At 39.8% G+C, this 24,728-nt stretch overlaps 2 protein-coding genes across 2 annotated transcripts in view; both read left to right on the top strand.

Annotated features, from left to right (window-relative positions):
- Positions 1–24,722, top strand: part of LOC307184912 (ferritin light chain-like) — a gene marked incomplete at its 5' end in the record, with an annotated part of 41,778 nt that extends 17,056 nt beyond the window's left edge. Inside the window, 2 exon segments of the mRNA XM_079918666.1 lie at positions 24,002–24,071; positions 24,074–24,722. Of these exon segments, the coding sequence (XP_079774792.1) occupies positions 24,002–24,071; positions 24,074–24,544 (541 nt within the window). The 3' untranslated portion in view covers positions 24,545–24,722.
- Positions 1–24,728, top strand: part of LOC307185050 (uncharacterized protein) — a 266,990-nt gene that overhangs the window by 134,093 nt on the left and 108,169 nt on the right. The window lies entirely within an intron of this gene.

Below are 24,728 nucleotides of genomic sequence, written 5' to 3'. Positions count from 1 at the left end.
CACTCTGGAACCAAAGGAAGACTCACACCTTCCTGCTTTTTAGTGATACCTCAAGGTCATTTCCATATTGTGATCACCCTGAAGAATAGCCAGACAATTGTTATTTCAGAGCCATCTGACAGTTTGTAGCTCTAAAAATTAACTAAGGGCCAAATTTGTCAAAAATATCCTAGTTTAAGATTTTGGTAATACAGCAACAGTAATCGCGAAGTCACTTATGACAATCAGTGTGGGAAGCACCCTCCTTCAGGAAGATCCTTTGCCATACAATACTCTTTCCCTGTCGGGTAATAAGGAAGAATGGCCGTGGAAAGTAACCTTTTGTGGAAAGAAATACTTGGCTTCGAGAAGCCAAGCAGTTCATATCTTTTTCTTAAATTAGATTCCCCATTAATTACTTTATCCACAAAGAGGTAATTATCAGAGTTATGTAAGCAATTAAGGAGATGCTACTCCACATTCTTTCAGCTTGTTGACCTTTCTCACTTTATTTCATGTGGCTATCTGAAACATCAGTGATTTACATGTCTGTCTTTTTTTTTTAACAGATTTCTGTGTGTGTGTGTGTCCCCATGATGAAAACATCATTAAAGTAAAATATCATGAATAGACTCTTAAGAAGCAGAGTCTACTGAAAGTCCTGGAAAATATGAAAGCACTAATATTCATGGACAGCTCTACACTCTGAAAGTTACTCCAAATGTTGTTGACCTCTCTTTTGTCTAGGAGTTTTTCATATTTTCTACCATGATCATTTGTTAGTTTTATAATTACATAATAAAGGCATTACATCATACAATCTTTTGTTATCCATTGCAGTTTTAAAACTATTCCTTTCTTTGTCCTCAGCAGATATGTCATAGATTATTAGTACACAAGCAAAGACTTTCAATGTAACAGTACTTTATAGTGAGAAGAACTGTACTGAGCTATCTCTAGCCTAAGACAATGCACTAGGAAAGCACTAGGAATTCTTAAGCACTAGGAATACAGAGACGATCAAGGGGCAAGTTCCTTGCCTTCGAGTATACATGATCATTATAGCAAATGCTTAAATAGCACTTAGTATGTAACTCACCACAGCAGTCTTATTATCCTCCTTTTTAATAGGTGAGCAGAGGAATCCACAGGGAAGTCATAGGGTAAAGCCAGAATTTGAACCTAGGTAGACTAGTACACTCTCCACGGCTTTAACTACTACATTTATATATATATATATATATATATATATATATATATATATATATATATATATATATATATGTATGTATATATATATATGTTTTATATATATATATATATATATATATATATATATATATATATATATAAACTCCAAGTATTCCAAAGTTACAAAACACTTATCTACCAAAACTCAAAAAGGAGCACACAAACTTGCATAGAAAATAAACATGTAAAAGTTCATAAATAAACCACAATATAACCTGCTCCACATAATATACTGACTGCAGTGTCCTGGGCCTCTCCCATCCTTAGGTAGCTGGAAATTACAACAAAATAATACTTTTCACCTTTGGAAGCCACACCATCTCCCATACCAACCAACCAATTACTTCCTTAGAGAGAATAGGAAATTAACCTGAATATCATAAAAAAAATATATATATATAGCATTACTGATGTAGAATCTTTGTTTAAAGACAATAACTTCAATAGCAGAGGGAACTTTACCATTGCAGGCTTCCGATAACCTCTATATTTCTCAGATTTCATGCTAAATCATAAAATGCCATATTGTGTCTGAAGCTATTTTTTCAATACTCCATTTTCTTAAATGGACTAGCAAAGCCGTAAATACTGAGGAACATTTTGGCTCCCAAATCCTAAAGCCATTCTGATTATGCCTGGGTGATCATGGGGACGTCATCGGAACTACCAGAGGACTGGCTGAAATACCAGTGTTCTGGCCAGCTTACAAATTAGAAATTATACAGAATCCAATTTTATTTTTTTGTTAAGTAATTCCTATGAGGCTGTTGGGATGTCAGTGTAAAGTCCTTTCATGTGTAATCTTTATCCATTAGATAGGGAACAATGCCAATCCCCGTCATAAATACTTTCACAACCTGACACTGAAAATCCATTGCAGGGCATAGGACCTGCAAATAGGAGGTGAATCACACACATCTACTCATTCAGACAATCCACAAATATTCATTTTTAAGTGTACTATATGCCAATAATGTACCGGCCTCTCAGATGCTAAACCATGCTAAATGCTGAAACAGACATACTCAGTTCGGGCCCTCCTGGAACTTATTACCTACAGAAGTGCCTTCGTTGTAAATGGTCAGGTCTCAGCCAATGCTATTATCATCAGCAGGTGACCAAATGATACAGCTTGCTTTCTAAACAAGCTCCACACTGTTTGCTTTCAACATATTTGCTTTCCTTCAAGGCACATAATCCAGTGGTCAGTTTCTCCCAGTTAGTGAGGTTTGGGGAAAAGGTACCCAGTGAACAATTCCTCATGGCCTCACTCTTTCCTCACACTCTCCTGTGTGCTTTTGAGCTAAAGAGACCTGGATTAAAGTCATTTGTTCTAACCTTATTATTTTAAAATACGGCTGGCTGCTCCTGCTTTGAGGATTTCCACTGGACCAACAGAGCAGCAAAGCAGCACTGAATCAGAAGCAGGTAAATTTCAAAATGACAGCTCTAAACATATCCACTCTCCTTTTGTTCTCCTCCTATCCCTTTGCTCTGAACACCTCTGCCCTGAGGCTTTGCCTTTACCCTTCTCTGATTACTGCTCCAAAAGGGTTTCCAAGAGCAGGGAGTATTTATGGCTTCATTTGCTCCCAAGTCCTTGGTGGAAAAGGATGCTTGCTTCCTGATTCTTACTAATTCCACACTCACATCATCAACACAAAAATCATCATTAAAAAAAAATTTCCTCAGCTTCATATTTCTTCTGGGCCAACACTGAAAGAATATTTTCAAAGAAACAATATCCTCTCTCCTTTGCTCTTCTGAGTTTCACGTTCTTACCTCCAGTCTCATTTTCAACCCTTATTATGGGATGCATCACAAAAACAGAAGAAAGTTCATTGTGCTTTCCTGTACCAGCTAATTATTCTAATTTGTTCTGTCTCTACCGAACAGAATGCGAAATCAACACAAAGCCTGATTATGCGACCTCTTCCAAGGGAATGGTCTGAGAGTTGTCTACTTACTAATGAAGCTCAGTGTGTATTAAGGGTTGACTGAAGCAATCATCAGGAATTTTCATCCCTTAAATTAGTCTTTTCTACCAGATGCACATCTTTCATTTCGGATAATATAACTTTTAAGTTCAGGATACAACTGGACAAAAGAAAAGAAAAAAAGGTAACCAACACAACATTTGCAGTAATAACACAGTAACAGCTATCATCCTTCCCTGAGGAATTCAGCCTACTTTATGGACACAATTTAGTACAAACTCATAAGAAAGCTAACAAAGCCCCAAACCACTTCACAAGAGCGTAGAGAGGTAAAGGTCAGAAATTATTACCGCCAGACCCAGCAGACAATGGCACCTACCGGAAAGAGCACAGGACAGGAAAACCTGGAAGCCTGTGTTCCAGTTTCGGTTATTCCTTTAAGCACTAGTACGATCTGAGTGAACTCAGCCTGCCCTGCTTTTTCCGTTTATAAAAACCTACATCATCCTCTCAGTAGAATGAAATGCCACATCTGAAAAGTTGCAGATCTCTTTAGGAAAGAAAAAAGCTCATGCTTTCCAACCAAAATGGAATAATTCAGTCAATGGAGACTTGATAAAAATTTGCCATAAAGCAATTGTTTACTTGAAATCTATCTTTTGTGGTATATTTATTGGGGTAAGGAGTGTAAGCAAATCATAATTAGAGTTACCGATTATTCCAGAAATCAAGGTCATTGAGTTCAGATTCCAACTTTGACCCTGACCCAGGCTTACAGAGATGTAAGATGTCCCAATACCTCATACCCACCATACATGGGAGAAACAAGGTATGCAGACAGATCCTCTTATAAATATCCCATATGTCGTGGTTTTAATACAGGGTCTCAGATTCACTGCCATTCTTCGCATCCAGATTGTGGGCGTTTTCCCTTGAATTTGGGCAGGCTTTCCATGGCTTCAAACAATAGAGCAGGGGTCAGTAAATTATGGCTGGTGGGCCAAGTCTAGGCCTCTACCAGCTTTTATAAATGAAGCTTTATTGGAACACAGCCATGTTCCTTAGTATATGTATTGTTTGTGTCTGTTTTCACATCACAGCAGCAGAGCTAAGTAGTTGCAAAAGAGACTGTATGGCTTGTAAAGCCTAAAATATTGACTGTCTGACACTTTATGGAAAAAGGTCTCCAATGCCTGCAATAGTATATAATGAAAGTGATGCTATGTAACATCTAAGACTAGGTCATAAAAGGTCATGCAGCTTTTGCATGATTCTCGTGGAATGCTTCAACCCTGGACACTCATTCTCTTGGGATACTCTATCTTGAATCCTAACTACCACGTTATGAGAAGTCCAAGCCACCTGGGCAGCCATCTATAGGCACTCCAGTCAACAGTCCTTGTTGGGCCCAGTCTTCAAGGGCCAGACATGTGAATTAAAATTATCTAGATGATTCCAGCTCCAGCCATCCGAATCCTCATGAGCTGAGGTTTCAGATATCAGTCATGGCGTAGAGACAAGCCATCTCCTCTGTGTACTGTTTGAATTGCTGACCCACAGAATCTGGGCACATATTAAAATTTTTGTTTATTTCACCACTAAGTTTGGACTTCTTTATTATGTAGCAATAGATAACTATAGCACTGTGTCTGTACACAGGAGATCTACATTTCACAGAGCACAGATTTTTAGATGTGAATGTTGACTGCTCACTTTCTAAGAAGAACGTATACACACACATAGGTACAAAATGTTTATGCATATGTAAATATTAGACCTATATAAACTAATCTATATTATCCATAAAATGAGGGGGCCTTGATAATGGCTAACATTATTTTTCGGTATTTATTGTGTTCCAAGAACTGATAAATTCTTGCATTGTATGAATTTTCTCTTTCACCCTCATAGCAACTCCCTGAGAGAAGTAATGGTATCTCTATTTTATAGATGAGAAAACTGAGGCAAAAACAGATAACATGCTCAAGAGTACTCAACAAGTAAATTTTAGAGTCAAGATTTGAACCCAGGTTCTCAAGTTTTAGATCCCTTACTCATACTCACCAAGCTATATACTGAGGAAGGGGATGAAAGCTGACACCATTACCTCATGCTCAAGAAGTTAGACAAACTTAGCAGGTATGGTTGAAAGAAGACAGAACTTGGAGTCGTAAGTCCAGAGCCTGAGTTACGAGATGAATTCTCCTCTCATCTAGATATAGGTTTGTTTTTAGAAAATGAAGACGGTCACTGCATATTTTGATTGTTAATTTCTGTACTTAATGATTACCAAAGAATGGAATTTTACCAGGGAGCTATTTTGCAATGACATAAATTATTGATTCAAACTCAAACTTTTATTATAAATTATTGATTCAAAATCAAATCTTTATTAAGTCTCCCTTGCATCAGAAGTTTTTCCCACTCTTCATTTCTTTGAAACCCTTTCCTGTCTACTCTTGGCCAAAGCTTGAAGCCTAATTTAACACTTGGAAATAAAATAATGAAATAGTCATAACACAGCAATTCCAATGCCTACTGAAATGGAAGCTCTAAATAATTTTTCAGATAATTTAGGAGATTAAAAATATTTACATCATAGATGCAAAGACAGAAGTTACTTGTGTAATAAATGGTGAGACAAAAAGTTTCTGGTCAAGTAGATTTGTTTATATATGATCACTAATCTGAGTTCTACCCCTGTGCTAAAACCCAGTGACAGGTTGCATACAGCTTCTAAAGGGATAGTTCAGTGCATTGGGTCAAATTCATGCCATAAAATGTGGTATTAATAGTAGTACTAGAAGACAGAGTGACTGTCTTCTTTGGGACATAGATGAAGACCCCAAGATAGACAATATCAAGGACAAATTATGTAGAATAAGATATTATCTCAGTCCTTGGAACATGTCATCCAGGATAGAACAAGAAGTAGATTTATTATCAAGTACATGAAGCCAGAGACAGTAAGCAATGAGTGGTAGTTGGTTAAAATAGACAGGTTTTAGAAGTAGAGGCACGGATGTAGAAAACAAACTTAGGGTTACCAGGGGATTGTGGCGGGGAGGCTAAATTGGGAGATTGGGACTGAAATATACACACTACTATACATAAAATAGATAACTAGTAAGAACCTGCTCTTCTTATTAGCCCAGGGAACTCCATTCAGTACTCTGTAATGGGCTATTTGGAAAAGACTCCAAAAAAAAAATAAAAGTGGGGCTTCCCTGGTGGCACAGTGGTTGAGAGTCCGCCTGCCGATGCAGGGGACACGGGTTCGTGCCCCGGTCCGCGAAGATCCCACATGCCGCGGAGCGGCTGGGCCCGTGAGCCATGGCTGCTGAGCCTGCGCGTCTGGAGCCTGTGCTCCACAACGGGAAAGGCCACAACAGTGAGAGGCCCGCGTACTGAAAAAAGAAAAAAAAAAAAAGTGGATATATGTACATGTATAACTGATTAACTTTGCTGTACACCTGAAACTAACACAACACTGTAAATCAACTATACTCCAATAAAAATTTTAAAAAAAAAAAGGTTTTAAGAACCATAGTCAGGGAGCAGTGTGGATTGGAAAGACCTGGCAAGAAAAATTTCTGCATCCTCAGACAATGCTCCCCAAGCTGGCTATTGCAAGGGTGAGCATTTAAGAGATCTTTGACCTAAGGAGGACATGAGATTAACAATCTATCCCAATGTGCATGAATTATTCTCCTCGGTGCTATCAGAAATCAGATGGCATCCTAGAGCAGGGGTCAGCAGATCTTCTTTGTAAAGGGTCAGATAGTAAATATTTTGGATTTTCTGTACCATACGTCTCCATTGCAACTGCCCATCTGCTGCTGTAGCACAGAAACAGCCATGCACGATACGTTAATGAATGAGTGCGGCTGGGTTCAAGCAAAACGTTATGTACAAAACCAGGAGTCAAGCGAGATCTGATCAGTGGGCCAGAGTGTGCGGACGCCAGTTCTGGGTCAGTGTTCACAGCTGAATGAGTCATGAGGCCTTAAGTTCCAGTTCTCATTGTACTACTTTCTACCTGGGTGAACTTGGGTTCATCCTTTTATTTATATGGGCCACTGTATTAGTCAAGGTTCTCCAGAAAAACAGAACCAACAGCATGTGTATACAATGTGCCCATATATACTGACAGATATAGATCTAGATATCGATATTGATACCTAGATCTATATCCATATCTATATAAAGATAGAGAAAGACAGAGAGATTTTAAACAATTGGTTCACACAATAATAGAGGCTTGGTAAATTCAAAATCTGCAGGTTAGGCTGTCTGGAGACTCGGAAGAGTTGCAGTTCAATTTCTGTAAGTCTTCTGGCAGAATTCCTTTTTGTGACAGGGAGGTCAGTCTTTATTAAGAGCTTCACCTGATTGGATGAGGCCCATGCATATTATGGAGGATAATCTGCTTTACTCAAAGTCCACCACAAATTTAATTATGAATTTCATCCAAAAACACCCTGGTGGCATAGTGGTTAAGAATCCGCCTGCCAATGCAGGGGACACGGGTTTGAGCCCTGGTCTGGGAAGATCTCACATGCCATAGAGCAACTAAGCCCATGCACCACAGCTACTGAGCCCGTGCACCTAGCGCCCATGCTCTGCAACAAGAGAAGCCACCGCAATGAGAAGCCCGCACACCACAACAAAGAGTAGCCCTCGCTTGCTGCAAATAGAGAAAGCCCATGTGCAGCAACGAAGACCCAATGCAGCCAAAAATATAAATAAATAAAACATAAAAATTTTTAAAAACACAAAAACACCATCACAGAAATATCCAGAATAATATTTGACCAAATAACTGGGCATGGTGGCCCAGACAAATTGACATGGAAAATTCACCACCTAAGCCATAGTTTTGTCACCTTTTACTGAGAAATATGACTTATCTGAGCTATTTTGATACCTAGAAGATACCTTCTAGAGGTAATACCCTCAGTATTTTACATGGTAGGCAGTAGAGGGAATGAGCCCATTTGCCCAGTCATATGACACCTAAAGGATAAAATTCTGTCTTCTCTCTCCAACCCACAAGGATGAATGCCAAAAATACATCACTTATATCTGCTTTAGCTAACATAGGATAGGTCTGGAACAGACCTATGCTCCCAGTAAGTCTCATGAAATGCTGTTTCATTAAGGAGAGACTTTACTTGCTAAGATTAGAAGCAAAAGAGGGTGGTGGATGAAAAACTGCCCAAAGATATAAGCTCATGCAAGGAAGCAGGAGAGAGAATGGGTATCCGAAGATGTGCGCTCTGAGCCAACACTAATTCCACAGCATCAGGTTATAATTCAGGGAGCCCAACCGCTGGGGTTTTTTTCCCCTTCTTCTTTTCCCCCAAAGAGGGACAAGCATACTGACAAAGGAAGAGCATCAGTCACCACAGATAAATTGCTTTTTAGAGCTGATCTCGCAAATGATTTGGCTCAGTGTAGACTATGATTTGGCTCCCCAAACCATAAGCTAGAGCATTTCATTCCAGGTCCCTCCTCAAATATCCATGATAGGTAAAACTTTGGCATCAAGTAGGTCTTGAAATCTCCCCAGGTGAATATAATATGCAACCAGGGCTGAGAATCTGGAGAGGTAGAGCAAATTTAAATTGAACTTTAGTTAAACAGTAAAACAAACTCTGACTCTACTGGCTGGAGCTAGACAAGGGATATGGATTTAGTGGGATGAGAAGATAAAGGACACCAGGGAGTAAATCAAATGCTTTACACCTGTGCTTAGCTAATTGTTACTCAGATAATTCAGACAATCTTACAGCACCTGAACCCTGAAATTCCTTAGTTCTGTTTAAAAAAAAGTAACTCTTCAAGTAACTGAACTCTGAGAATCATGCCAATCATAAAGAAAAAGAAGAAATCTTATTTTTTGAATTAGTTGATTTCATATATACTGTTTCACTTTCATGATATTAACTAGTTATCTTTCTTTCCATTTTATGTTTGAGGAAAGTAAGGCTTTAAAGTCTCAGTAATTTTCTCAAGGTCACTTGTTAAGGGTGTGGTAGGCAGCATAATGGCTCCTAAAAATGCCCTCACCCTAATCCCTAGAACCCAATAATATGTTACTTTACATGGTAAAGAGGACTTTGCAGATATGACTGAAGTTATAGGCCTTGAGATAGAAAGATTATCCTGGACTACCTCATGGAACAAATCTAATTGCATGAGTCCTTAAAAGCAGAAAACCATTCCCAACTGTAGAAAGAGAAAGAGAGAGATGTCCTAATAGAAGCAGAATCAGAGAGATGCAACATTTTGGGGTTTGTAGGTGGAGAAAGGGGACTCTGAGTCAAGGACTACAAGTGCCCGCTGGAAGCGGATAAAGTCCAGGGAACAGAAACACCCCTAAGAGCCTCCAGAAAAGAATGTAGCTCTGCCAACACTTTTTTTTCTTTTTTAACCATCTTTATTGGCGTATAATTGCTTTACAATGGCGTGTTAGTTTCTGCTTCATAACAAAGTGAATCAGCTATACATATACATATATCCCCATATCGCCTCCCTCTTGCATCTCCCTCCCACCCTCCCTTCCCTATCCCACACATCTAGGTGGACACAAAGCACAGAGCTGATCTCCCTGTGCTTTGTGGCTGCTTCCCACTAGCTAGCTATTTTACATTTGGTAGTGTATATATGTCCATGCCACTCTCTCACTTCATCCCAGATTACCCTTCCCCGTCCCTGTGTCCTCAAGTCCACTCTCTATGGCTGCGTCTTTATTCCTGCCCTGCCCCTAGGTTCTTCATAACCATTTTTTCTTGTTTTTTTAGATTCCATATATATGTGTTAGCATATGGTATTTGTTTTTCTCTTTCTGACTTACTTCACTCTGTATGACAGTCTCTAGGTCAATCCACCTCACTACAAATAAGTCAATTTCATTTCTTTTTATGGCTCAGTAATATTCCATTGTATATATGTGCCACATCTTTATCCATTCATCTGTTGATCCTGCCAACACTTTTACTTAATTGAGACCAATGTCAGACTTGTAAGGTAATAAATTTACGTTGTTTTGAGTCACTAAATTTGGGATAATTTGTATGAAAGCAATAAAAAAAAAAAAACAGAGGTCCTACAAGAGCCAGGCTATATATTTATACTTAAGTATTTCTGAAATGAATTTAACCTTGTGATTGACAGCAGCAGCAGCAGCAGCTTCCAAGGGATCCCACCACACACCTGAGGCAAAAGGAGCCTAATACAAAGCAGTGACAGCAGCAGGTCACTGCCCCACACTTGGGGTAGAGGGGGACTTGATCTACTGTAGCAGCAGCATAGCCTGAATGGGAACCCATCCTCCTGTGGCACTAGTCCCATCAACATTAGTCTAATCTGCTAGCATCTGCTGTGCCAACAGGCCCAACGTATACAAACCCTCCAACTCAGTAGCATTAAGTGAGCCAGGCTCAGTGTTTCCTGAAACTCATATCCAGTTGCACTGGAAATCCAAGATATCACCTACTGTTATGAAAACATAAACAATTAACAGAAGACTGGGAACTTCAGAAAGAAAAGGGGAACAATGGAATGGGTGAAAACAAATGGGGTAAATATAAGAGACTATCATTAGCCTCATGAGTTTCTTAAATTCTATATGATGGTCAAAGCAAAAATGATGACACCATCTGATGGGGTTCTCAATGTAGAGAAAGGAAATACTACAGAAAATCATACTTTAAAACTGGGGAATATTAAGAGACCTAAATGGAAGTAAAATTTTGAAACTTCACTTGAAGTAATGAAACGCTGATTCCAGTAGGCTATGATAAGTTACATATGTATACTGTAATGCCAAAAGCAACCACTAAGAAAACTATACAAACAGTATACACAAATGATTATAAATGAATTAAATTAAAATGGACTTATTAAAAAATGTTTAAGTAACCCACAAGAAGGAAAAATAAGGGAAACACAGGATTGAGAAACTAAGGTAAAAGACAAAACAAAAAATAACATGGTAGACCAAATCTTTGACATGGCAATAATTACATTAACAGTAAATGATCTACATAACCAAGTCAAAGACAGAGATTGGAAGAGTAGATTAAAAAATCGCAAGCATGATCCAACTATATACTGTCTATAAGAAGCTTACTTTAAACATCATGATATAGGTAGTTCAAAGTAAAAGGATGAAAATGATATATCATGTGAACATTAATCAGAAAAAGCAGGAATGGCTATATTAATATCAGACAAAGTAGACTTCAGAGAAAAGGAAATTATTAGGGGCAAAGAGGGTCATTACCTAAAGATAACAGGAATAATCCACCTAGATGACCTAGTGATACTAAATGTGTGTGCACCAAACAACAGAACTTCAAAATGCATGAAGCAAACACTGAAAAAGGTAAAAGGAGAAAGTTTTAAATCCACAATTATTATTTGAGACTTCAACACAGCAATTTATACAACTACCAGAGAGAAAAATCAGCAAGGATATGGAAGAACTGAAAACATCATCAATCAACAGGATATAACTGACATTTAAAGAACACACTCAGTAAGAGCAGAATACATATTCAAGTGTCCATGGAACATTCACTCATATACCATATACTGGGCGATAAAAAAACATTAGCAGATTTAAAAGAATTAAAATCATAGAGAGTATGTTCTCTAGCCATAATGGAATCAGACTAGAAATCAATAAGAGAAAGACAACAGGAAAACCTTCAATCACATGAAAACTAAACATCACACTTCCAAATAACTCATGGGTAAAAAAGAGAGCATCAAGAAAAAAATTTTTAAATGCATAGAATAAAAGAAAATGGAGATATAACAGATCAAAGTTTGCGGAATGAAGCGAAAGCAATGCTGAAAGGGAAGTTTATAGCACTAAATTGGGAAAGAAAATATTTCAAAGCAATAATCTAATTTTCTATATTAAAATAGTAAAAAAGGAAGAGGAAAAAACACTAAACAAGCAGAAAGAAGGAAATAATAAAGATGAAACAGAAATCCATGAAACTGAAAACAGGAAAATAGGGGGGGAAATCAATGAAACAAAAGGCTGGTTCTTTGAAATAAGCAATCTAACCAATAAAGATCTAGCAAGACTGATAAAGATAAACAGAGAGATGGCACAAATCACAGATATCAGAAATGCAACCAGGGATACCATGACATATCCTGCAGGTTAATGAGGGACAAGTTACTATGAACAAGTCTACACTACAAATTCAAAAATGTAGATGAAATGGGCCAATGTTTCTACACCCAAAACTACCAAAACTCAGCCAAGATGAAATAGATAATCTCAATTTTCCTGTAACCATTAGAAACACTGGTTTTTCATTTAAAAACTCCCAAAAGAAATGTTCAGGCTTAGATGTTTCACTTTTACCCAAGACTTAAAGAATTAACACCAATTTTACATGATTTGATAAGAAATAGAAGTAGAGGGAACAGTTTCTAATTAATTTTATGAAGGCAGTATTACCTTGATACCAAAACCAGACAGGGATAGTATAGAAAGAAGAAACCTACAGACCAATATTTTTTATGAAATTGGCTGAAAAACCCTCAGGCAAATATTAGCAAATTAAATCCAGAAATATATGAAAAGAATAATATACCATGACCAAGTGGGATTTATTCCAGTTATGCAAAGTTGGTTAAATATTTGAAAATTAAACAGTGTAATCCACCATATCCAATAGATTAAGGGGGAAAAGTCATGTGATCCTATCCATTAATGCAGAGAAAGCATTTGACAAAATCCAATCCCATTCATGATTTTAAAAAAAGAAGAAAAAAACTCCAAGCAAACTAGGAATAGAAAAGGAGCATACTGAAACTCATAAAGATGATCTACAAACAACCTATACCGACATGATATTTAACTGTGGAAGACTGGATGCTTTCTCTGTAAGATCAGAAACAAGGCACCGATATCTGCTCTCACCACTTTTATTAAATATATCACTGGAGGGTCTAGTAAGAAAATAAAGCAAAAATAAATAAATACATAAATTTAAAAGTTAAATTTTTAAAAAAGTTTATTTAAAAGATAAAAGGACTATTCCTACTACGTTGCATAGGAAGGAACATATCCTACTGAATGTTGAATAGTAATATATCCTATTATACTGAATAAGGAAAAGTAAAACTGTCTGTATCTGAAGATGAGATGATAATCTAAATGGAGAAAATACCAAGGAATCCACAAAAAGCTTGAGAAATAATATTAGTTTGTAAATGATTTAGAGTACAAGATCACCACAATTTTATCAAATTATATATTAATAACAAATGTGTAGAAGCTTAAATAAAAATATGTGATGCCATCTACAACTGACCTAAATAAATACCTAAATATAAGCCCAATAAGACATTTATAGGACCTCTAGACTGAAAATTACAAAATGCTGATGAAGGAAAATTTTTAAGTCCCAAACAAATAGGGAGACATACCTTGTTCATGGATTAGAAAACACAACATGGTAAAGATGTCAATTCTCCCCAAGTTAAGAGGCTTAACACAATTACTCTTAAAATGCCCTCAAGGTTTCTGTGGATATAGACAAGCTTATTCTAAGATTTATATGGTAAGAAGAGGCTGAAGAATAGCTAAAACAACTTGTAAAGGAAGATGAAAATGGGAGGAATTAATCTACCCAATTTCAAGATTTTGCAGTAATGATGGAGGGTAGATACATAGATCAATGGAATGGAATAGAGAACCCAGAAATAGACTGACATAAATACACATAACTTGTTTTTGACAGCAGTGCAAAAGCTATCAAGGAAGAATAGACTTTTCAAAAAATGGTACTGAAACAGTTGGACATCCCTCGACAAAAACAAACAAAAAATGAACCTTAACCTCCACACCTTACGCAAAAATTAAATCAAAGTGGATCATAATCTTAAATGTAAAAGCAGGGCATTTTTAGAAAAAAAATAGGAGAAAATGTTTGGCATCTAGAACAAGGGGAATAATTCTTAGACTTGACACCAAAAGTATGATCAATAAAGGCAAAAACTGATAAATTGGATCTCATCAAAATGAGTTAAAAATGCTTCATAGAAGATCCTTTTAAGTGGATGAAAACTCAAATTACACAGTAGGAAAACATATTTGAAAATCCCATATGAGACAAATGACTTGTATCTATAATATACAAAAAACTCTCCAAACAACTTAAAAAAATCCAACTAGAAAATAGGCAGAAGACAGGAACAGACATTTCATGGAAGAGAATATACACACGGCAAAGGAGCACATGAAAAGATGCTCAGCATCATTAGCCATTAGGGAAATGCAAATTAAGACCATAATGAGATGTCAGAGAGTAACTAAAATTAAAGTATAGTGACAACATCAAATGCTGGCGAGTACATAGAAAAATTATATCACATCACTGGTGGGAAAATAAAATGGTTTAGCCACTCTGATCAACAGCTTGACAGTCTCTTTTAATCCTAAAAGTAGATTCACCCTACAACGCAGTAATTGTACTCTTGAGCATTTATCCAAAAGAAACAAAAACTTAATTAAGTTCCCACAGAAACTTACACATAAATGTTCATAGCAGTTTTATTTATAATAGCCAAAAACTGGCAACTACTCAAATGTCTTTCAGTGGATGAATGTTGAAACAAATTGTGATAAAATCTGATGATAGAATACTACCGAGCAACAAAAAGGAACAAATTATTTTTTTAACATCTTTATTGGAGTATAATTGCTTTACAATGGTATGTTAGTTTCAGCTTCACAACAAAATGAATCAGTTATATATACACATATGTTCCCATATCTCTTCCCGCTTGCGTCTCCCTCCCTCCCACCCTCCCTATCCCACCCCTCCAGGCGGTCACAAAGCACCGAGCTGATCTCCCTGTGCTATGTGGCTGCTTCCCACTAGCTATCTACCTTGCGTTTGGTAGTGTATATATGTCCATGCCTCTTTCTCGCTTTGTCACCGTTTACCCTTCCCCCTCCCCATAGCCTCAAGTCCATTCTCTAGTAAGTCTGTGTCTTTATTCCTGTTTCACCCCTAGGTTTTTCATGACATTTTTTTTTCTTAAATTCCATATATATGTGTTAGCATACGGGATTTGTCTCTCTCTTTCTGACTTACTTCACTCTGTATGACAAACTCTAGGTCTATCCACCTCATTACAAATAGCTCAATTTCGTTTCTTTTTATGGCTGAGTAATATTCCATTGTATATATGTGCCACATCTTCTTTATCCATTCATCCGATGGTGGGCACTTAGGTTGTTTCCATCTCCGGGCTATTGTAAATAGAGCTGCAATGAACATTTTGGTACATGACTCTTTTTGAATTATGGTTTTCTCAGGGTATATGCCCAGTAGTGGGATTGCTGGGTCATATGGTAGTTCTATTTGTAGCTTTTTAAGGAACCTCCATACTGTTCTCCACAGTGGCTGTATCAATTTACATTCCCACCAACAGTGTAAGAGGGTTCCCTTTTCTCCACACCCTCTCCAGCATTTATTGTTTGTAGATTTTTTGATGATGGCCATTCTGACTGGTGTGAGATGATATCTCATTGTAGTTTTGATTTGCATTTCTCTAATGATTAGTGATGTTGAGCATTCTTTCATGTGTTTGTTGGCAGTCTGTGTATCTTCTTTGGAGAAATGTCTATTTAGGTCTTCTGCCCATTTTTGGATTGGGTTGTTTGTTTTCTTGTTATTAAGCTGCATGAGCTGCTTATAAATTTTGGAGATTAATCCTTTGTCAGTTGCTTCATTTGCAAATATTTTCTCCCATTCTGAGGGTTGTCTTTTGGTCTTCTTTATGGTTTCCTTTGCTGCGCAACAGCTTTGAAGTTTCATTAGGTCCCATTTGTTTACTTTTGTTTTTATTTCCATTACTCTAGGAGGTGGGTCAAAAAGGACCTTGCTGTGATTTATGTCATAGACTGTCCTGCCTATGTTTTCCTCTAAGAGTTTGATAGTTTCTGGCCTTACATTTAGGTCTTTAATCCATTTTGAGCTTATTTTTGTGTATGGTGTTAGGGAGTGATCTAATCTCATACTTTTACATGTACCTGTCCAGTTTTCCCAGCACCACTTATTGAAGAGGCTGTCCTTTCTCCACTGTACATTACTGCCACCTTTATCAAAGATAAGGTGTCCATATGTGCATGGGTTTCTCTCTGGGCTTTCTATCCTGTTCCATTGATGTATCTTTCTGGTTTTGTGCCAGTACCATACCGTCTTGATAACTGTAGCTTTGTAGTATAGTCTGAAGTCAGGGAGCCTGATTCCTCCAGTTCCTTCTTTCGTTCTCAAGATTGCTTTGGCTATTCGGGGTCTTTTGTGTTTCCATACAAATTGCAAAATTTTTTGTTCTAGTTCTGTGAAAAATGCCAGTGGTAGTTTGATAGGGATTGCATTGAATCTATAGATTGCTTTGGGTAGTAGAGTCATTTTCACAATGTTGATTCTTCCAATCCAAGAACATGGTATATCTCTCCATCTATTTGTATCATCTTTAATTTCTTTCATCAGTGTCTTATAATTTTCTGCATACAGGTCTTTTGTCTCCTTAGGTAGGTTTATTCCTAGATATTTTATTCTTTTTGTTGCAATGGTAAATGGGAGTGTTTTCTTGATTTCATTTTCAGATTTTTCATCATTAGTATATAGGAATGCCAGAGATTTCTGTGCATTAATTTTGTATCCTGTCACTTTACCAAATTCATTGATTAGCTCTAGTAGTTTTCTGGTAGCATCTTTAGGGTTCTCTATGTATAGGATCATGTCATCTGTAAACAGTGACAGCTTTACTTCTTCTTTTCCAATTTGGATTCCTTTTATTTCCTTTTCTCTCTGATTGCTGTGGCTAAAACTTCCAAAACTATGTTGAATAAGAGTGGTGAGAGTGGGCAACCTTGTCTTGTTCCTGATCTTAGTGGAAATGCTTTCAGTTTTTCACCATTGAGGACGATGTTGGCTGTGGGTTTGTCATATATGGCCTTTATTATGTTGAGGAAAGTTCCCTCTATGCCTACTTTCTGCAGGGTTTTTATCATAAATGGGTGTTGAATTTTGTCAAAAGCTTTCTCTACATCTATTGAGATGATCATATGGTTTTTCTCCTTCAATTTGTTAATATGGTGTATCACGTTGATTGATTTGCATATATTGAAGAATCCTTGCATACCTGGGATAAACCCCACTTGATCATGGTGTATGATCCGTTTAATGTGCTGTTGGATTCTGTCTGCTAGTATTTTGTTGAGGATCTTTGCATCTATGTTCATCAGTGATATTGGCCTGTAGTTTTCTTTCTTTGTGACACCCTTGTCTGGTTTTGGTATCAGGGTGATGGTGGCCTCGTAGAATGAGTTGGGGAGTGTTCCTCCCTCTGCTATATTTTGGAAGAGTCTGAGAAGGATAGGTGTTGGCTCTTCTCTAAATGTTTGATAGAATTCGCCTGTGAAGCCATCTGGTCCTGGGGTTTTGCTTGTTGGAAGATTTTTAATCACAGTTTCAATTTCAGTGCTTGTGATTGGTCTGTTCATATTTTCTATTTCTTCCTGATTCAGTCTTGGCAGGTTGTGCCTTTCTAAGAATTTGTCCATTTCTTCCAGGTTGTCCATTTTATTGGCATAGAGTTGCCTGTAGTAATCTCTCATGATCTTTTGTATTTCTGCAGTGTCAGTTGTTACTTCTCCTTTTTCATTTCTAATTCTATTGATTTGAGTCTTCTCCCTTTTTTTCTTGGTGAGTCTGGCTAATGGCTTATCAATTTTGTTTATCCTTTCAAAGAACCAGCTTTTAGTTTTATTGATCTTTGCTATCGTTTCCTTCATTTCTTTTTCATTTATTTCTGATCTGATTTTTATGATTTCTTTCCTTCTGCTAACTTTGGGGGTTTTTTGTTCTTCTTTCTCTAATTGCTTTAGGTGCAAGGTTAGGTTGTTTATTCGAGATGTTTCCTGTTTCTTAAGGTAGGATTGTATTGCTATAAACTTCCCTCTTAGAACTGCTTTTGCTGCATCCCATAGATTTTGAGTCGTCGTGTCTCCATTGTCATTTGTTTCTAGGTATTTTTTGATTTCCTCTTTGATTTCTTCAGTGATCACTTCGTTATTAAGTAGTGTATTGTTTAGCCTCCATGTGTTTGTATTTTTTTACAGATCGTTTCCTGTAATTGATATCGAGTCTCATAGCGTTGTGGTCGGAAAAGATACTTGATACAATTTCAATTTTCTTAAATTTACCAAGGCTTGATTTGTGACCCAAGATATGATCTATCCTGGAGAATGTTCCACGACCACTTGAGAAAAATGTGTATTCTGTTGTTTTTGGATGGAATGCCCTATAAATATCAATTAAGTCCATCTCGTTTAATGTATCATTTAAAGCTTGTGTTTCCTTATTTATTTTCATTTTGGATGATCTGTCCATGGGTGAAAGTGGGGTGTTAAAGTCCCCTACTATGAATGTGTTACTGTCGATTTCCCCTTTTATGGCTGTCAGTATTTGCCTTATGTATTGAGGTGCTCCTATGTTGGGTGCATAAATATTTACAATTGTTATATCTTCTTCTTGGATCGATCCCTTGATCGTTATGTAGTGTCCTTCTTTGTCTCTTCTAATAGTCTTTGTTTTAAAGTCTATTTTGTCTGATATGAGAATTGCTACTCCAGCTTTCTTTTGGTTTCTATTTGCATGAAATACCTTTTTCCATCCCCTTACTTTCAGTCTGTATGTGTCTGTAGGTCTGAAGTGGGTCTCTTGTAGACAGCAAATATATGCGTCTTGTTTTTGTATCCATTCAGCCAATCTGTGTCTTTTGGTGGGAGCATTTAGTCCATTTACATTTAAGGTAATTATCGATATGTGTGTTCCCATTCCCATTTTCTTAATTGTTTTGGGTTCGTTATTGTAGGTCCCTTCCTTCTTTTGTGTTTCTTGCCTAGAGAAGTTCCTGTAGCAGTTGTTGTAGAGCTGGTTTGGTGGTGCTGAACTCTCTCAGCTTTTGCTTGTCTGTAAAGGTTTTAATTTCTCCATCAAATCTGAATGAGATCCTTGCTGGGTAGAGTAATCTTGGTTGCAGGTTTTTCTCCTTCAACACTTTCAATATGTCCTGCCACTCCCTTCTGGCTTGCAGAGTTTCTGCTGAAAGATCAGCTGTTAACCTTATGGGGATTCCCTTGTGTGTTATTTGTTGTTTTTCCCTTGCTGCTTTTAATATGTTTTCTTTGTATTTAATTTTTGACAGTTTGATTAATATGTGTCTTGGCGTATTTCTCCTTGGATTTATCCTGTATGGGACTCTCTGTGCTTCCTGGACTTGATTAACTATTTCCTTTCCCATATTAGGGAAGTTTTCAACTATAATCTCTTCAAATATTTTCTCAGTCCCTTCCTTTTTCTCTTCTTCTTCTGGAACCCCTATAATTCGAATGTTGGTGCGTTTAATGTTGTCCCAGAGGTCTCTGAGACTGTCCTCAGTTCTTTTCATTCTTTTTTCTTTATTCTGCTCTGCAGTAGTTATTTCCACTATTTTATCTTCCAGGTCACTTATCCGTTCTTCTGCCTCAGTTGTTCTGCTATTGATCCCATCTAGAGTACTTTTAATTTCCTTTATTGTGTTGTTCATCGTTGCTTGTTTCATCTTTAGTTCTTCTAGGTCCTTGTTAACTGATTCTTGCAATTTGTCCATTCTATTGTCCATTCCATCTCCAAGATTTCGGATCAACCTTACTATCATTATTCTGAATTCTTTTTCAGGTAGACTGCCTATTTCCTCTTCATTTGTTAGGTCTGGTGGGTTTTTATCTTGCTCCTTCATCTGCTGTGTGTTTTTCTGTCTTTTCATTTTGCTTATCTTACTGTGTTTGGGGTCTCCTTTTTTGCAGGCTGAAGGTTCGTAGTTCCTGTTGTTTTTTGTGTCTGTCCCCAGTGGCTAAGGTTGGTTCAGTGGGTTGTGTAGGCTTCCTGGTGGATGGTACTAGTGCCTGTGTTCTGGTGGATGAGGCTGGATCTTGTCTTTCTGGTGGGCAGGTCCACGTCTGGTGGTGTGTTTTGGGGTGTCTGTAGACTTATTATGATTTTGGGCAGCCTCTCTGCTAATGGGTGGGGTTGTGTTCCTGTCTTGCTAGTTGTTTGGCATAGGATGTCCAGCACTGTAGCTTGCTGGTCGTTGAGTGAAGATGGGTGCTGGCGTTGAGATGGAGATCTCTGGGAGATTTTCGCTGTTTGATATTATGTGCAGCTGGGAGGCCTCTTGTGGACCAGTGTCCTGAAGTTGGCTCTCCCACCTCAGAGGCACAGCACTGACTCCTGGCTGCAGCACCAAGAGCCTTTCATCCACAGGGCTCCTTAATTTGGGATGATTCGTTGTCTATTCATGTATTCCACAGATGCAGGGTATATCAAGTTGATTGTGGAGCTTTAATCCGCTGCTTCTGAGGCTGCTGGGAGAGATTTCCCTTTCTCTTCTTTGTTCTCACAGTTCCCAGGGGCTCAGCTTTGGATTTGGCCCCGCCTGTGCGTGTAGGTCGCTGGAGGGCGTCTGTTCTTTGCTCAGACAGGACGGGGCTAAAGGAGCCGCTGATTCAGAGGCTCTGGCTCACCCAGGCTGGGGGGGGGGGGGTAGGGAGGGTCACGGAGTGCAGGGCGGGCCTGCAGCGGCAGAGGCCGGCGTGACGTTGCAGCCTGAGGCGCGCCGTGCGTTCTCCCGGGGGAGCCGTCCCTGGATCCCGGGACCCTGGCAGTGGCAGGCTGCACAGGCTCCCCGGAAGGGCGTGTGGCTAGTGACCTGTGTTCGCACACAGGCCTCCTGGCGGCGGCAGCAGCGGCCTTAGCGTCCCATGTCCGTCTCTGGGCTCCGCACTTTTAGCCGCGGCTCGCGCCCGTCCCTGGAGCTCTCCCAAGCAGCGTTCTTAATCCCCTCTCCTCGCGCACCAGGAAACAAAGAGGGAAGAAAAAGTCTCTTGCCTATTCGGCAGGTCCAGACCCCTCCTCGGACTCCCTCCCGGCTAGCCGCGGCCGCACCAACGCCCTGCAGGCTGTGCTCACGCCGCCAACCCCAGTCCTCTCCCGGCGCTCCGACAGAAGCCGGAGCCTCAGCTCCCAGCCCCGCCCGCCCCGGCGGGTGAGCAGACAAGCCTCTCGGCTGGTGAGTGCCGTTCGGCCCGATCCTCTGCGCTGGAATCTCTCCGCTTTGCCCTCCGCACCCCTGTTGCTGTGCTCTCCTCCGTGGCTCCCAAGCTCCCCCACTCCGCCACCCGAAGTCTCCGCCCGCGAAGGGGCTCCTAGGGTGTGGACACTTTTCCTCCTTCACAGCTCTCTCCCGCTGGTGCAGGACCCGTCCCTATCCTTTTGTCTCTGTTTAGTTTTTTCTTTTGCCCTAACCAGGTCCGTGGGGGGTTCCTTGCCTTTTGGGAGGTCTGAGGTCTTCTGCCAGCGTTCAGTAGGTGCTCCGTAGGAGTTGTTCCACGCGTAGATGTATTTCTGGTGTATCTGTGGGGAGGAAGGTGATCTCCGCGTCTTACTCTTCTGCCATCTTCCCGGAAGTTTCTGGAACAAATTATTAATATATGCAAAAATTGAAATGAACTTCAAGGGAATGATGCCGAGGGAAAAATTTTGAAAAGCCGATCTCCGAAGATTAAGTAATTCATGATTATGTTTACATATTATTCTTAAAATAACAAAACCGTGGAGATGGAGAACAGATTAGAAGTTGCCAAGGGTTAGAGATGGGGGTAGAAGGTACAGCGGGGGAACTCTGTGAGGTTTTTGTGGTTCCAGTACAAATAATACAGCAATCTTGGTTTTAATCCCTAAAGATTTCTAAAAGCAATTCCTAATAAGAGGTGTCCAGATATTTAGTAATGGCAGATTAGAGGTATAGCTCCCCAACATAACAACTTCAAAAGAGAACGTACTAATTCAATGCATATGTTAATTTCAAAAAAAGGCCAGTCACAATACTTAAATGGTATATATCTTAACTATATTATTCTAAGTATCCAGCTATACCAGATGGACTAGCAAGATTTTCTGTACATTCAACCTTATTTAAGACAGTAAATCTTATAATAAGACAGTTAGAAAAAGAAAAAAAAACAAACCTCAACTACAGTTGGATATTCTCATAGGAAGATGAGGTGCAAATATGCAGCAGCGGTTCAAAAGCTTAAGCAGTGGCACCTAAATTTGGTTGTGCATTAGAATCATCTGAAGCACTTTTTAAAAACCCTCACACTGACGGTTGGTCATCGTAGACCAATAAAATCATTTTAAATCTCCTCAGACGATGCCAATGTCTAGCCAGAACTGAGAACCAGCGGACTAAGCAGAAGGGGATGTTTCTACAAAGATCTCTTAACAATAAGTCCTTTCACCCAATCAGATTTACCTCCCCGCAAAGGGCTAAAGAACGCTAGTGTTGTCCATACTTGCTTAGCTTTAATTAGCACTTGTGACTTGCCCAAAACCTAGATCATGTTTCCCCTAAATTTCATGTTATTCCCTACGTTTTTCAAACCCAGGGCTAAGGGGTTTGCCAGGATGAGATTTTAAGTGCTCACACAGGGGAAGTCCCTGGCAAACCAGGACAGCGGTCCCTCTACATTGAAATGTAAAGCATCCTAAATAACCCTGCCACTGCTCCCAGATCCTAGTCTGTGCCAACCAGTGGAGAAAAGGCATTCTCCATTACTACCACGGCAAATGCTGCTGTACTTGCCTTGGCTGGTCCCTATCTTTTCCAGGCACCAATCCCCTTCACCTGCTGGTGGACGCTTTGGCCAGCTGACAATGCAGATATTTTCAAACTTTAAGGTGAATAAAAATCATCTGGAGGGCCTGTTGTAACAGAGATCACTGAGCCCCACCAGAGTTGCTGATCCCATAGGGCTGGGACAGGGCCCTAAAACTTGAATATCTGACACATTATCAGGGGACGCTGGTAAAACTGGTCAGGTTGTTACCGAATGCAGGTTCGTCTGTCTGAAGCACAGTGAGGCCAAACAAACCTAAAGGCTGGAGTCTGGAGCAGAGAAAGGTTTATTGCAGGATCGAGCAAGGAGAGGGGTGGCCCGAGTTCCAAAACACCCTGAAATCTCCAAAGGATTTCAGCAAAGCATTTTTAAAGGCCAGGTGAGGGAGGGACGTCCCAGGGAATGTGATCAGCTCGTGCACAATCCTCTGATTGGTTGATGTTGAGGCCACAGGGCAGGCAACATTATCCATCCTTAGGTGCCAGAAGGTCTGGGGGCTACGTGCTCATGATCATCAAGGAGTTAATTTCTTCCATTGGGTGGTGGTTTTTAGCATCTGAAAACTCAAGAAATATGCCTGAGATACTATTATCTGAGTACTTCAGAGAGGAACTACAGCAGAGGATATGGGGGATGGGTCTGTCCTAGGAAGGCCCCATAGGGTACTGCTTGGTTACAAGGTGACCATACTTTGAGAACCACTGCTCTAGTGGCTTGGAATGTTCAGAAAGTAATGGAAGAATCCCTTCCCAGGTCTAGATTCTAGTATCGCCAGCTATTTTGGTGGGGGGAAGGGTAAGTTTTGTCCTTGCTTGGACTTCTTGTTCATTTATATCAAAGCCTATTTGAGGCAGTGCGCTCGGCAGTCCTGCAGTTCTGTCTTTTGCTTCAACAGTGTTTGGAATGAACAGACCCAGGGACGCTCCTTGCTCCAGCCCCCGACCACCCTCCAACCTTTCTTCCTGTCGCAACCTTTGGAATCAGCCACTCAGCTATCCTCAGCCTCCAGGACAGGCCAACACCGTTTTTTGAGCTTAGCTCCTTATCACTGATCAACCACGAGTTCCCAGGTTCGTCAGAATTATTCCATCGAGGTGGAGGCCGCCGTCCACCGCCTGTTCAACATGCATCTGGGGACACTTACCTCTCTCTGAGCTTCTATTTCGACAGCAACAATGGGACTCTGGACAGTGTGGGCCACATTTTTCGCCAACTGGCTGAGGAGAAGTGTGAGGGCGCCCAGCGTCTCTTGAAAATGCAAAACCAGTGCTGTGGCCGCGCCCTCTTCCAGGATGCGCGGAAGCCTTCTCAAGATGAGTGGGGTAAAACCCAGGACGCTGTGGAAGCCGCCATTCTTAGGGAGAAGAGCCTGCACCAGGCACTATCACATCTGCGCGCCCTGGCTTCCGCCCGCGCAGACTCCCACCTCTGTGACTTCCTGGAGAGCCGCTTCCTGGAGGAGCAGGTGAAACTCATCAAGAAGATGGGCGACCACCTGACCAACCTCCGCAGGCTGGCTGGTCCGCAGGCTGTGCTGGGCGAGTATCTCTTTGAAAGGCTCACCCTCGAGCACAAACAGGAGTCTCTGAAGTCCAGCCGCCTCTGAGGAGCCCCTCTGGCATCAGAGCTTCTGCCTGAAGCCCTGCTCTGCAGCTACTAGGCAGCTTTGTAACCGCCCTGGAGCCCTCTCCCAAGCCTTGGACCAAATGGAAACAATAACGCTTTTTGCAGAAGGAAAAAAAAAGCCTATTTGAAACACAAACAGAATAAAGAGGAAAAAAAGAATATAT

This window comes from Stenella coeruleoalba, assembly GCF_951394435.1.
Source record: "Stenella coeruleoalba genome assembly, chromosome: 3".
NCBI classification, from domain to species: Eukaryota; Metazoa; Chordata; class Mammalia; order Artiodactyla; family Delphinidae; genus Stenella; species Stenella coeruleoalba.
This window is presented reverse-complemented; position numbering and strand designations above follow the sequence as displayed.